This window comes from Leptonychotes weddellii, chromosome 15, assembly GCF_054177405.1.
Source record: "Leptonychotes weddellii isolate Sample4059 chromosome 15, ASM5417740v2, whole genome shotgun sequence".
NCBI classification, from domain to species: domain Eukaryota; kingdom Metazoa; phylum Chordata; class Mammalia; order Carnivora; family Phocidae; genus Leptonychotes; species Leptonychotes weddellii.
This window is the reverse complement of record NC_138383.1, coordinates 5,067,217-5,082,029: the sequence shown is the minus strand read 5'-3', so window position 1 is coordinate 5,082,029 and position 14,813 is coordinate 5,067,217. Positions and strand designations below refer to the sequence as shown.

General features: G+C 54.1%; 1 protein-coding gene across 1 annotated transcript in view; it reads right to left on the bottom strand.

The window, feature by feature from the left end:
• Window positions 1-8,238: 8,238 nt before the first annotated feature.
• Window positions 8,239-14,813, bottom strand: part of SRP68 (signal recognition particle 68) — a 30,346-nt gene continuing 23,771 nt past the window's right edge. Inside the window, exons 11-16 of the mRNA XM_081804466.1 lie at window positions 14,044-14,197; window positions 13,313-13,407; window positions 12,175-12,304; window positions 10,403-10,478; window positions 9,513-9,565; window positions 8,239-9,050 (exon numbers count right to left, since the gene is read on the bottom strand). Coding sequence (XP_081660592.1) covers window positions 8,823-9,050; window positions 9,513-9,565; window positions 10,403-10,478; window positions 12,175-12,304; window positions 13,313-13,407; window positions 14,044-14,197 — 736 coding nt within the window. The 3' untranslated portion in view covers window positions 8,239-8,822. The remainder of the gene's footprint in view (window positions 9,051-9,512; window positions 9,566-10,402; window positions 10,479-12,174; window positions 12,305-13,312; window positions 13,408-14,043; window positions 14,198-14,813) is intronic.

Below are 14,813 nucleotides of genomic sequence, written 5' to 3'. Positions count from 1 at the left end.
GACAACTGGCACAAGGTACATTTTAAAAGCGGGCACCACCCAGTCGGCTCCCCAGACGGCAACCCCACAGTCCCACGGCCTGACCTTCCTGGCTGGCTCAGTGTCATCCTGTCTGTGGCTCTGGGATCCTCCGAAGAGTCTCAGACCAGCTCCAGAGGGGCTGGGATGCCCCCTGCGCCCCTTGCCCCAGGACCCCCAGCATTAGCCTCCGGGTGCTGCTGAGCCTAGGGTCTGGCTGAGCCCCCTGGGAACCCACTGTACTTGGGTTTTGCTGCCGGCCTCTCCTCACTCGGTCCCCCAGAAGGGGCCCCTCGTGGCTTTTCTGGAGTCAGATGGCGCGGTGGACACGGTGCCAGTTTATTGGCCTCTTCCTTGCATCGAGTGCCAGGCAGGCCATCTTGCTAGCTGCCTTCTCCTGCGGTGCCCCCCTATTTGCAGGCCCTCCTTTCACTGCCCACGTCGAAGAATCCTTCTACAGCTAGAGCGCCACTCCCTGGAACCATGACAGCGCCGGTGGAGGGCGGGCTGGACGAGTAGCAAAGGGGAGGGATGCGGCCATGCTGGCTTCAGGGCATGGGGGACATCCTGGTAAAGCCTAGCTGAGGGCAGAAAACAGAGAAGACGCAGGGTTGGATCCCTCCAACTAGAGAGGGCAGGGGGACAACTGAGACTGGTCACATGCCCAAGTGGGACAGAAGAGGTTGGAGTCCCTTTTGGCTGCATCTCATGGACAAGCCACTGAACCTGGTCCTGGAGAGGGGACACAGGAGTCACCCATCCTGGCAGGGGAGGGGCTGGGGGGACAGCGGGGGTGAGGAGGGCACCAGGGGGCCTTGACAAGTAGCAACAAGGAAGCTGAGGGTATCCAAAGCTCCGCTCCCGGTTGAGTGTGAGCTGGAGCCAGAGATGGAAGGCCAGGCCTAGAGGCCATGCACCCCCACCCCAGCCTCTCCTCCATGTTATTGCTGGGTGACAATTTTCTTTGAACCACTACTAGCAGGCCTGCAATCAACTGTCCTCAGAAAGGGGCCATTGTTTAAATGACTACAGGATCCAGGAGCCAGCCCTGAATGCGCCAGCCTCTCATCTCCAACCACAGAGCTCACTTCCTTATCTTTGAGATTGGACGAGCCCAGGAGAGCCAAGACGGGAGGCAGGAGACTGCAGCCCTCAGCCCCCTGGCCTGCCTCCCCGAGAACTCGGGGCTCCTTCCTGGGAGGTGGTGGTCGTTGGAGGTAGGGGGCCCAGGGGAAAAAGATGTCTAGACTCCAGCCCCGGGAGAGGAGCAGCAAGGGGAGCCCCCCCACCCCCTCGAAGCTGGACAGGGTAGAGGGATGCAGACCCCGGCTGCCGATGGCAGGAGGCAAAAGGCAACCAGACTGAGATTTGGAACGGTTGAGCTCTGTCTCCTGTCTGCAGAAGCTCTCCTGGAAATAAATGAGCGGCACAGGAGGCTCTCACACGCCCGAGATTAGGGCTAACTGATTCATGGCAAGAAAAACAAGAGTTGAATTCCTGGCGTGACTGTCTAATGCCGAATCAAATCAGGCCCCAGCGCCCCAGATAGGGGCTGACATGCAGCCGGCAGGAACAGCCTCGTCTGGGAGATGCTCCTAGTCACATGGCAGTGACTCTGACCCCCAAGACCAAAGCACAGGAGAAGGGAGAGGGACAAAGAAAGAAAGATGCGGGTTTTAAATATGTGAGAAAGACAAGGGTCATTTAGGTGGCCAGGATGGGACAGAGCCTCCGTGGAGACCTGCACGGTCCCACACGGCAGCCACAAGATTTCAGTCGTTGGAACTCAAAGACTCAGTGTGGAAAAAAAGATGTGAAATACCTCATCAATAATTTTTTTTTTATCTTGATTAAAGCCACAATATTTTGGATACACTGTGTTAAATGAAATATACTTTTAAAAATCAATTTCATCTGCTTTTTACTTTTTTTAAAATGTGGCTACTCGAAAACTTAAAATTACACATGTGGCTTGGGCTTGCATTTGTGGCTCACACTAAGTTGACCCTTGAACAATGTGGGGGTTGGGGCGCCGACCTCCCCATGCAGTTGAAAATCTCTGTATAACTTTTGACTCTCCCCAAACTTAACTACTAACAGCCTACTGTTGACCAGAAGCCTTACCAGTAACAGAAATGGTCGCTCAATACATCTTCTGTGTGCGATACGTATTATAAACTGTATTCCCACAATGAAGAAAGCTAGAGAAAAGATGTCATTAAGAAAATCGTAAGGAAGAAAAAATACATTTACAGCATTGGACCGTATTTATAAAAAATTTATAAAAAAAAAAAAAGCAAGCCCCATATAAGTGGACCCATGCTTTTCAAGGGTTAACTGGACAACTGTACCAAACAGCCCTGGCCTAGAAGCTGGACAGCGTGCAGCAACTTTCAGCCTTCCCAGGCCTCGCCCTGCCACATCTCCTCCTTTTGAACCAGGCAGGAAGCCCAGGCCTGGCTCCCTGTCCTGCCCCTGGGGCCTCCCCTCGCCCGACACTGGCTTCCTCCTCTGTGGAGTGGGAGGTTGAGGCCACTGGTCCAGGGTCCCCCCCCCCGGCACCGTGCCAACTAGGACTCCAAGTAGCAGCTTCTCACACCCCCTAGCCTGGAGCTGGTAGGCAGGCCGATGCGGGCCACTCACAGCTCATGGGGTGGGGGGCCAGAGCAGGCGAGTGATCGGGACCGAAAGCCGCCGAGTTGCCAGCTCCAAGGCCGCCATGCACGTGTGCAGCTAGGCGAAGGGTGGCAGCTTGGATAGCACACCAGGGCTTAAGCTACCCACTCTCTCCTCCTGCAGGGGACATTCTTCTCCCTGCTGAAGCAGATGATGGCAATTCCCGACTTTGCCCTGGGAGCCATAACCTACCACGCTCCCATATGCTCCTCGGTCAGGACAAGCTCTGCCGTCTCAGGAAATTACCCTCTGTTTGTACAAAAGCTCTGCCATCAGACCCTTGGAGCTGAGCTGGCTGATAACCTCTCCTGCCTCACACTTCCTTGCGGCGCTGAGGAGAGAAGGTGCCTCCACCAGCTGGGCCTGGAGAGGACGAGGGCCGGTGAGGAGGGGAGCTGGGGCTGAGTCTCCCTGTGCGTGCAGGTGCTGAGGGAGGCAAAGCTGTGGCCCCAGGAACCTACAGGGTGGTCTGGAGGAGGCTCTCTGGGCTGTAAGTCTGCCCAATAAGCCTGCTAAAACAAATGCTGAAGGTCAGCCTGGAGAGAAGAGAAGGCGACCACGGCTTGCCTATCTAGAGCACAAAAGGCAGGAAAAGGAGCTGGTTATTCCTTTTGGGGCTTTTACAGGGAGAGTATAGAGGAAGCAATTCAAACCAACCAACCAACCAACCAACCAACCCACCCTACTGTCGGGAGATCAGGGTCCCCCATACCAGACGGTGAGACAGAGGATTACGGGGTGACCTCAGGAGTCCTCAAGTCCCAAGTCTGCCTGAGAGGACAAGGTCAAGGCTGTTCCCCTCTAGGAGTGACTCCCTTTCCCTAGCCTTGGGGCACAGCGGCTGGCCCAGTCCCGCCGCGGGACCAGAGCCGGGACAGCCGCGTCTCTGGGCCACCACACAGCCTCAGGAGCTGCTGGGCCTTCCGGTCTCCCGGTCGCCCAAGGGCTCTGGGCCCTCCTGTGAAGTTCAGGTCTGTGGGCGGCGGCCAGGCCATCGTGGCACTCGCGAGCTCAGCCGCGGGAGGGAGTCACCCGGGCCGTACGGAAGCGGCAGGGGCTGACCTGCACTGAGCCCCGGTCACCGGTCTGAGGAAGGAAAAGGCTTATAAAACAAAGAACTGGGCGCCTGGGTGGCTCAGTTGGTTAAGCGACTGCCTTCGGCTCAGGTCATGATCCTGGAGTCCCGGGATCGAGTCCCATATCGGACTCCTTGCTTAGCAGGGGGGTCTGCTTCTCCCTCTGATCCTCCCCCCTCTCGTGTGCTCTCTCTCTCTCAAATAAATAAATAAAATCTTTAAAAAAAAAAACAAAGAACTAATAACAGTCTTCGTGGCTGAGGAGCAACCCTTCCTAATCAGTCTTTACAGCCAGGAAATTGGAAGCACGTGGGCAGCTCAGTGGACTCGGCTTGTTGTCCTGGTGATGCTGTTTAGACCCAGCAGGGCCTGGCCTGGGGAGGGCGGCAGAGAAAGGCGGTGGGGGCGCGCTGAGGGAAGGGAGGGCGCTGGGTGTCAGCGGAACGGGCCCCACCAACTCCCCGCACAGCAGCCCCGCCTCCTGGACACTGGGCTCCCGCTGTCCCCCTGTCCCCGGGGAGAGCTGCTCACTGTGGGGCTACGGTTGGAAGAGAGACTTCCCTAGTTCAGTCCTGGCCAGGCAGGAGCTCCCCCCGCGAGGCCCCAGGTCCCAGCCAGGATGTCGCGCCGGCCACAGGCGGCACGGGGCGGAGAAGCACGTGTTCTAATGCCGGCGCCGTCCCGGGGGCGGGGAGGGGGGGCAGTGAAGGGAGGGAAATTCCTATTTGTCAGTCAGGTGCCTCTTAGGTACTAAGTAAACCCTTTGCACATTTTCCTTCTCACAGAGAAGCAGATGCCCCTTTTCTGGGTGAGGACCCCCACGCCCTCTCCATTCCACAGACAAGCCAGAGCTGACGGACATCACAGCTTTCGGGGACCGGTCACCTGCCTGTCGTACCTGCCCTGCCTCTTGCCAGAAGACCCCTGGGAAAAGCTCAGCCGAATAGAAGGGCTGTGGTTCTTTTCCAAGTGTGAGGAGTCCAGTGACTCCTCAGTCCACAGACTGAGCATGAGGACACATGCTGCAGTTAGTGGACGTGAAGAAACCATCTGCCGAAAATGGGGACTACCGCGAAGCCAGGCTCCCCCTTCCAACGCCGTGAAAATCCCCACAGAGGGCACGGCCAAGGGGAAGGCAGGGCCCCGCCTGCTCGGCGTTTCCTGCGGGTCTTGGCACCAGCAGGGAGCAGCTCATCGGACCGATGGGCTGTCACAATCCTGCCCCAAAACAAAAATAAAAACCAAACCTTAGATGCTGAGCTCACAGTCCCGTAAGAGCTCGGAAAGTTCAGACAAAAGGTTCTCACGAGTACTCCATCCGTATTCGTCATCTGAGATCACACTTCATCCACCCTATACCGGCTAATAACACGGTGAACACCGCAGAGCCGGCCTGCGGCGGGGGTGGGGGGCCGTGCTCGCCCCTTGCGCAGCCCCGCCCGCGCCCCGCCTCTCACAGCCAGCGGACCGACAGGCTCGATTCTTCCAGCCGCTGCTGTCAGGATGCAGGCAGCATCCAATCTCTCTCTCTGCTTCGGAACATCGATAAATTTTACAGCTAAACCTGGTTTCCGTCTCTTCTGTAGCAACAACTGTCTTAGAAATAAAATTAGACCCAACACATATTTTTGCTATCTTTGGGTGTTTTCCTAGACCTCTGAAGGGTCCAAGCTTGTGAAGGCTGCACAGCAACGTGTTTAGAATTCTGTGATTGGCTAGCTTTGGGGATTAATGATGCCAAGTGTGCAAAATCCGTGCAGCCCCTACCTCGGCAGTCCCCAGGGTCAAGCATCCCCCGACGAGGGGGTGAGGCCATCACCTCAGTGGGAGGAGAGATCGGGATGGTCTCCAGCCGTGGCAGGAGCAGGGCGCACGACCACCACAGGCCGTCACCTCCCGGCCAGTGAAAGGCTCAGGCTGCCACCAGAGGAAGGAGATGGAACGAAGCCTGTCAGTGTTTCATTTCCAACAGGGGAATCCAAGAATTCTCAGCGTAAAGTAAAACCAGAGACAGTACCTCGAAACAACGCACATGGAAAGGAGAAAACACCCAGGAAATGGAGTGGTCAGAGCCCCTCTGGCCCCAGCTGCCTCAACGCTCCGTTTTTCCAAACAGAACCAACAGGGTTAGAGGCCACAAACTTGGCCACATTATGTCTTTCAATCTGATGTTCAGCATTATCTCCTGGTAATTTTCACCACTCATGTTTCTGCAAGTCAAGACCACCACCACTCAACAGACAGGAAAATAAAAGCCCTTAGCACGGCAGCTGTAAGGCAGAGCCCGAAGGAAGCTTCTCCTCCTCTCTGGATTGGGGAGACAGAAGCCTCTTGCAGGGTCCAAGCCTGCTGAGCAAGCGTAGCTCATCCCGGGGAGGGATGGGAGCCCCAACTGCAGGAATGAGCACGGGAAGCAAAGTGAGTACCCGCATCCATCACTTACACCTCAAGACCGCACTCTTGTTCCACTGTGTGGCTACTGGCACTTTGTTCTGTACATCTACCCAGCAAAACGTGCTGGCCCAAGGAGCGGCCCAGGGCTCGACTCTGAACCCATGGTCGTGAGCACTGCTCCCTGGCCTGAGGACATGATGGGGTCCTGCTTTTGGCGCAGTCTCCCCTGACAGCCTGTTTAATGTCCAGGGATCCTATGTGAAGGGATGTGCAAGCTAACCAGAGACCTTGGCCCTGCCAGGGCTGTCTTCTTGTGTAAACACGTGCTCTTAATACTAAACGTGCCTTGTTAACAGCCTCACTGGCTGACCACAGCCACTACCATGCACAGCAGCTCCCGGGGACACCAGGAGGAAGGGAATTTCTAGTGTGGCCACAGAAAGGAAAAGCTTAGGAAAGGTCAATCAGAATGACTGACTCTGGATTCCACCTCCCCACTGATGCCGGCACTCTAAAAGAGGAGGGGTAGGAAGGGCCATGAGCAAGACAAAGGGACGTCTTCCCAGATGAGGGCAGAAGGAGCCACCGGCTCAGACAGGCTGGAGGGCTGCCTGCATGGGGGCCTGCCGCTGGGGGCCTGACCCAGCTGTGGCTGCAGCCGGTGGGCACAGAGAATGGGGCAAGGGAAGCACAGAACCTAGTCCACAGCCTGCTGTTGCCAAGCTGGGGAGCCAGGAAGAGGGCAAGGAAAAGGATAAAGACCCCCAGGGCTCCCTCAGCCCATCAGGGACACAGTCTTAAGCCTTCGGGACCAAATTCCAGGACCTCATGCTCAGATCATCTGTGCTGTATCTTCAGAGGGAGGGAGGATAACCGCTGACTTGTATGGCACAGATGATAAAACTTTCTATTTAAAAACAAAATCAGGGGGCGCCTGGGTGGCTCAGTCGGTTAAACGTCTGCCTTTGGCTCAGGTCACGATCCTAGAGTCCTGGGATCGAGCCCCAAGTCGGGTCCCTGCTCAGTGGAGAGTCTGCTTCTCCCTCTCTCTCTCAAATAAATAAAAAACCTTTAAAAATAAATAAATAAAATAAAAACAAAATCAGCTTCCTAAGGCTCTTTGACCCAAAGCAAATCCTGGGGGGAGGAGAGATCACAATCTGAGCATCTGGAGTCCTTGACAACATTCAATTCTAACGAAGAAGTCTGATTTGTCTTCCTGTCTTCTAACTTCTGGCAACTCCCCCCTCTGCAGTTCCCTGGAAAAACAAGAGGCATGTCCGTGCCCACAGTGGGTCCAGCTTGAAATAATGTTCTCAGGTCTTTAACCACCCAGCCTTCCCTTCAAGCTGCTCTAATCAGCTCCAGGTTTACGCCACACTGAAGCCAACATTTCCCTCTGTGGCTTCACTTTCCTACGGGGCAAGTGAGTTCCCACCTCCAAAGGGATTCAGAGGTTTCAGATACATCTCATGTCTAAATCACTTTTATTGCTCGCTTTCTTTCACTGCTTTTGGGACTTCTATTATTGATGCTATGATAGAAAAAGGGTCACTAAAGGGAAAACTTAAAAACGAAATCCGGGGAGGGGCGCCTGGGTGGCTCAGATGGTTAAGCATCTGCTTTTGGCTCAGGTCAAGATCTCCAGGTCCTGGGATCGAGCCCCTCATCGGGCTCCCTGCTCAGCAGGAAGTCTGCTTTTTCCTCTCCCCCTGCTTGTGCGCTCTCTCAAATGAATAAAATCTTTAAAAAAAAAAAAAAAAAGGAAATTGGGGGCACCTGGCTGGCTCAGTCTGTAGAGCACGTGACTCTTGATCTCGGGGTCATGAGTGTGAGCCCCACATGAGGCGTAGAGCTTACTTTAAAAAAAAGGAAATTGATTTAAATATAATCTATGGCATCTAAAAATTTCAGATTTAGAAAGTGCCTCTAATACTCCCTTAACTGGCCTCAGACACACCCGAGCTGCCAGAAGTCAGGGGACACCCGACAGGACAGGATCGAGCAACAAGGTCCCTAGGAGGGCGCTGGGACCAGATGTGAGTGAGAGCATGTAAAAAAAATGGGCACACTCTCCAGCATCTCTGCCTTTTTAATATAAGATTTGTTTTCATCATTTCTGAGTGTAACACATTTCTTCTAAAAATAGAGCTCTTTGCTTGTTCTGAAACTTCACTCCCACCTGGAGGTGACAGGGCGTAAGGCCGACCGTAGCTGTGGGGCGGCGTTGCCAGCAGTCCCTGGCCACAGACTCTTCACGGGACTCGGTGCTCACGGCGAGGAGGAGTCCACTGCAAATCCGCGGTACCGAAGAAACACGACAGAAAGTTCCGAGCTCCCATCCATGCCTGGCGTGGACCCACCCGAGCACGGCTCCCACAGGCCACGGGGCCAGACGGCAGCAGCCCTTCCCCCAGGAGGTGCGGACAGAGGGATCCCGCACACATCCACCAGAAGACGGCAGGGTCCCCCTTCTAGCACACCGGTTAAGAACGGCAAGTGCACAAACACACAAGACATAGGGACGCAGGGCTGAGGACGTTACACTCCTGCCCGGGGCCAATGCAGACCTGGATTTAATATCATGGAACTTGCTGGGGTTTTCTCACAACACAGATGAAGAGTGAGAATCTCCCCTTGCCCCCAAGAAGAGCCTGGTTAGCTCCTGAATCCAAAGATGCCCTTGATGTATCCAGTGAGGCCACTCTTGGTCTTCTGCTCCAACTTGTCCTCAAGAGGTGGGAAAGCCACATGGTTGAGGGCCAGGTCAAAGAACAAAGGCTTGCAAGGGATGGGCTGGAATCCCGGCGGGAAGTGCACGAGGTTGGCTTGCTTGGTGACGAGGGAGGGGTCCAGGCAGAATGTCTCAAACCGTTCGACCAGAGGCTGGGAGTCAAACCAAAGGGAGGAACCCAGGAGTTAATCACTGACCACCAGTGGAACACGCACTACGCGCTGAGCACCCAGTTCAGAGCCTACATGGGCTTCCTCGCTTGATCCCCACCAATCTCCTACAAGGGTGTCATCACGTCCCCACCTCATAGCTGAAAGTCACCGAAACCTAGAGAGGTGGAGAGCGGCGTGGGCCAGGCCAGGGGCACAGGCGTACTGGGCGTCCCAGGCCGAGCTCCTAGCCAGCCGCGCCTCACAGCCCAAGTTCCTAAGCTCCTTATCTGGGGCCAGCTAGCTGACATGAGCAAACCTTATACAAGCAGCTGTAACGTCTCTGAGCAGAAGGGAGGCAAATAGGGGGTTTGCTTAGAGATGAAGCGTTGTCTGTTCTACACACATTTCTAGTGAGTTATGAATTCTACTCTTTATTCCTCAAAAGCTGCATCCCAGACATACCTTGTTGTCCTTGACTTGGGAGGAAGTCTCCGTTTGGTGGGAGTCACTTGCATCTGAAAGTTGCACAGGGATTCAGTAAGAACAGGGACTTAACACGATATAGTCACAAATGACACCTATCACATGTATGGGTTCTAAATCCCAAGAGCAAAGGCAGCAACACGTGGGGAAGTTATAGCCCTTTCCTTCCTGGGCCGAGGTCTAAGCAGCGCCGACAAACAGACGATAAACCCCAGAAGCAACATTGTCAGGCCAGTGGAGCCCCGACGGTTGTACGAAAAATACTATTAGGGAGGAGGAACCTCGGAACTGGTTCTCTAAATTCTTCCACACAGGAGCGCCCAGGGGGCTCACTGGGTCAAACATCTGCCTTCTGCTCAGGTCATGATCCTGGAGTCCCAGGATCGAGCCCCACATGGGGCTCCCTGCTCAGCGGGGAGCCTGCTTCTCCCTCTACCCCTCTCCCTGCTTGTGCCACTCTCTTGCTCTCCCTCAAATAAATAAAATCTTAAAAAATAAATAAGTAGGGGCGCCTGGGTGGCTCAGTCGTTAAGCGTCTGCCTTCGGCTCGGGTCATGGTCCCAGGGTCCTGGGATTGGGCCCCGCATCGGGCTCCCTGCTCTGTGGGGAGCCTGCTTCTCCCTCTTCTACTCCCCCTGCTTGTTCCCTCTCTCGCCGTGTCTCTGCCAAATAAATAAATAAAATCTTAAAAAAAAAAAAGTAAGTAAATTCTTCCACACAGTTTGATGCCTTCATGTGGCAGAAATAATGGCAGGAAAAAAAAAAAATCTTACAGATTAACTAGAACAGGAGTGTAGGGGGCGGGAGAGGGGAGGTATACCAGCGAAGGAAATTTGGGAACATGTCACAAGAAGAGGCAAGTGGCTCACCAAGGATGGCTGCTGCCTGCAGAGAACACTTCTCTGACCTCACTTGCGTGATGAGCTCTTGCACGTCGGGCAGGTCCTGTAATGACTCAGAAAAACATGTACTCATGAGCCAGAGCCAGGCCAGACAAGTGTGCCAAACTAAGCTGAGCTAAGTGATCCCACCACTATTTCCACAGGATTTTAGACTTTATAAACAGTTTACCGTACTTAAAAAACAAAACAAAACAAAAAACGCTAGCCTGCTAGCTCCGACGATAGAGCATGTGACTCTTAATCTCAGGGTCGTGAGGTCAAGCCCCACAGTGGGCGTGGAGCCTGCTTAAAAAAACAGAATGGGCACCTGGGTGGCTCAGTTAGGCGTCTGCCTTCGGTTCAGATCGGGCTCCCTGCTCAGCAGGGACCCGCTTCTCCCTCTGCCCCTCCTCCTGCTCCTCTCTCTCTCACTCGCTCTATCAAATAAATAAAATCTTAAAAAAAAAAAAAAGGCACTGACTTGTTTCAGACAGGAAAAGTGATGCCTTAGCTTAAGTAATAATGCCTGGAGACAGTAGCGAGGATAATATTATGAATAAGCATATCACACGCTACATGCATGATGGGCCAGGTGCCTTCTGAGCAGTTCACACAATTGCTAATTCCATTTTCGTAATAATCCTGAATTCATCTGTACTCCACTTTACAGAGGAGGAGACTGAAGCACAAAGGGGCCCCGTGGCAGGCTGTAGTCTCCCACCTGGCAAAATCCAAAAAGATCTGAACCCCTCCCGCCTCTATTCTCAGACTTAGGTCAGACAGGGATTTGTAAACGCCTCTTCCTGCCTCCTGGGATAATCGTCCACACAGTCCGCCTCCACATCCCGGGGCCAAGGTCACCCCATCATTACGCTGCCACCATGCTGGTCACATACCCCCTCACCGACTCCTTCCCATCCCCACCTTCCCTCGAGGACCTCCTCCTTCCCGCACGCAAGTCTGTGTGGCTCTGAAGGCAGAAGCCTGGTGTGTATGTTATCCCGGAACCCAGTGCTGTTCTGAGGGAACAGGTGAACGCCCACAGAGCAGTGGCTCCCGCGCCAGCCTGCCCAGGGCAACCCCGGCTGGCCTTCCCGAACAGTCTCCACTAGTAAACAAACGCGCCTGGGTTCCCTGGGCCAGTTGGTGCTTCGATCCCCACATCATTACAGCAGTCCATAGCTTAAAAAGCCAGCTGTCATTCAACAAGCAGCAAAACGAACCAAACCACCAAGTACTTTCCATCAGCAGGTAAGCTTTGAGGTATACCCAGATTGCCTGGGGGGGTTGCTAAAAGGCAGATTTTGACTCAGCAGGCCTGGAGCAGGGCCTGGGAGTCTGCGTTTCTAACAAGTTCCAAATGCTGCTGCTGGTGCAGGCACACTTTGTGGGGAAAGGCTTCATCACTGGCTCTCAACTCGGCTGCATATCACAATCAGTGAGGGGCTTTACAAAATCCCAGTGCGCACCCCAGACCCTACAGGGATCAGAACCAGAATCTGGGAATCTGGGGGGATGGGACTCAGACAGCCATCTTTTAAAAATCTTTCCAGGTGACTGTAACATGTAGCCAAACCTGAGAACAGTACTTCAAGTTTATTTTAACCAGAGGAATGGCTTTCCTTCTTAGTACCCGAGTCCATCTTAGGCCTGGAAGCGCTCAGGGCCGCACCACACCCGCAGCTGGCCAGGGAGGATGGGCCTGAGGTCGTCTCACTGCATAGCTTCCCTGGGCGTGGGGGCAAGGAGCAGTGCCACACCTTTAAGCTGTTCCTGAAGGCCCTGGCGTCAGAATTTACTTCGTTTGCGTACTTCAGGACTCGGTCATACAGGACAAGGGCTTCGCTCCACTTCTTCACCAACACATAGGACTGAGCAATGAAAAAACACCTGGCGGGGAAGGGAAAGAACCAGAATATTCTAGAAGATCAAGGCTTTCCTTGAAGTTTAGGCTCAATTTTAGATTTGGAAACAGGCTTCTTAACCTCAGGATCAGTGCAGGGAAGACTCCGACATTCTCCATGCCCCGGCTTGCCAGGCTACCCTCCACTCTTCCCTGCGCTGTGCACGTCCCACACTGTAACAGACCCACTGTCTTCTACTTACTGTCTGACTCTGCGGCTCCCAAAGGCACATGGTGGAAGCCGGGACAGGCCCGGAGGAGGATTGCTGCCCAAATATGAGTCCCACCCACCGCCCACACGTCCAGCCAGCTCGCTCATCCTTGCTCACCTTTTTTTCAAAAACCAAACGCAAGAATCCTCTTGCTAATGCAAACTATTCCACTGGGGTCAACAGAGCCTGAGGGCTGCTGGTCCCTGACAGAACACGGGCCAGAAAGAGGGCTAACAAGAGCGAAGATGTGGCATGCCAGAGAGTAAGAGAGTGCTGGGGTGTGACGGCAGGGGGATGGGGGGTGGGGTGGGCAATTACACACCCGGCTCTATTTTGCCATTCTGTCCTCACCCTTCTCCTGCTCCACACAGCCCACCTTCAAGTTACAAATAACACGATTCATTTAAAAACAAAAACAAAAAACGGAGCCTTAGCTTTCTCCTCATTCAGTTCAGATTCCACTCTGGTTCTGTTAACTAACACCTTTTCCTACCCTTGTTCCTTTTCCACCAGGAGGAAGGAGGGAAGAGGAGGGAGAAGACCTTAACGTGTACCCCCCCACCTCCTCCACCCTATCCAAAGAGCAAATGAGGTACACTGGAAACTCCCAGCCAGTACCTTTAGCAAAGGCTTCCCTTGAACATGCTGGGCTGACTGTTCTGACCATCGGAAAGGTAACCATACAGCCAACGACCCAATCTTCTGGAGTCCGGTCCATGCTCCCAAGACTTACAGAGCCAGCGGGCAGCATAGGAGAACTCCATCCGCCTCATGGGACCTTACCTATAAGCCTTAAACACCAGCGTCTTGAGGCCTATCTCTTTCTGGAAGGCTCGGTCCTCCTCTAACCCAGGAAGCTGGAGCAATTCCACCAGATTCTGCATGAGAGATACAACAAGAGAACTCACGAAGAGCAGGCCTCAGACTGGGTTTTTGACAGGAGACCTTGTAAAAACACACACAGGCAAAAAGAGAGCCCAGGCCAGCAATAACGGGAAGGTCTGTGAGGAGTGGCCTGGCAGCAGCCCCGCCTAGTGTCACCACCACCCCCTCTCTGCTACTGAAAGCCTGTTTGTCCTTTATGACTCCATTCACACCTCACCTCCTTCTGAGACTTCTCAGACCAAGTCAACTAGAGGGGATCTCTTGGTCTGATCTTTCATTTCAGAGTGGCCCTCCGTTTGGCAGCTCCCATAGATGCCTGGATGGTATGCATGTGTCTCTCATTCTTACAGACCAACCCCCAGTGCGCCAAGACAGTGTGGCCTCAGGTCTCACAAGTCCCACAGCACGTGGGAGAGGATCTTGCACAGGCGAGGCGCTCAGGGAACACCCGAGGGCTTGCTGGCCTCTCTGCACCAACACGTTGAGCGTCGCGGCTCACGGCTGAGAACAAGGCCTCTCTTCCTGAGCCACTAACAGCTGCTGCTGGTCCCAGCCCCTTCGCTACGCAAAGCTAAGTCATTCTGTGTCTGCGAAGGACAGGCCCTGCTTCCCCAGTCCTCGAGGGTCACCTGCAGAATGATGTCATAGAGCCGGATGAGGTCCTGGGGCCGCGGGGAGCGCTTGCTGTCATCTTCCGGCTGCTGCTGTAGCACCTTCTGCAGCCCCTTGGCCATGTTCTCATTCCGCCTGACAGCCGTCGACAACTTGATGTAAGTCAGGTAGCTGGAATGTACCACACGTCAGCTCAGGTTATGCTCAGGGAAGCTGGCGTTCTGAGAAGAGCACTGGACCACAAGTTGGGACTGACCTAGGGGAAGGGCGTGGGGGCGAGGGCGTCACACAGCAGGGCCATTTGACCTAGGTCTCAACTCTGGCTGCTATTCGGTGGTAGATCTGCAGGGGGCTGGTATGAGACCTTATGACAAATCTGATTTTAGTTTGAATTATATCCTCTGTTTCTGTCTTAAAGAACCCCAAAGCTACTGACTTCAGAGGTCACTGTTAGTCCTTGAGATGATCCATGGATGGCAAACCCGTTCCTGGAACAAGGATCAGTTAACTGCCTGGCCCACATGACAAGGATACTGAGCTCCTACTCATCTGATGACCTTCTCTTCTCAGAACATACTAAGGGACGCTCTCTTTGGACGGTTACGTGGATGGATCCGGGGGCATCGGGGCATCACAGTTTGAAGGTTTTCTGAGCCCTGTTAAAGCTCTCAGAGTCTTTTCAAGGTTAGGAAGTTGGATCAACTCCTGATTCTGACTCTCTGTGGCTGTTAACTACAAACATGTGCCTTAACCTCCTGGGCCTCGGCTTTCTCACAGGACTGCTGAA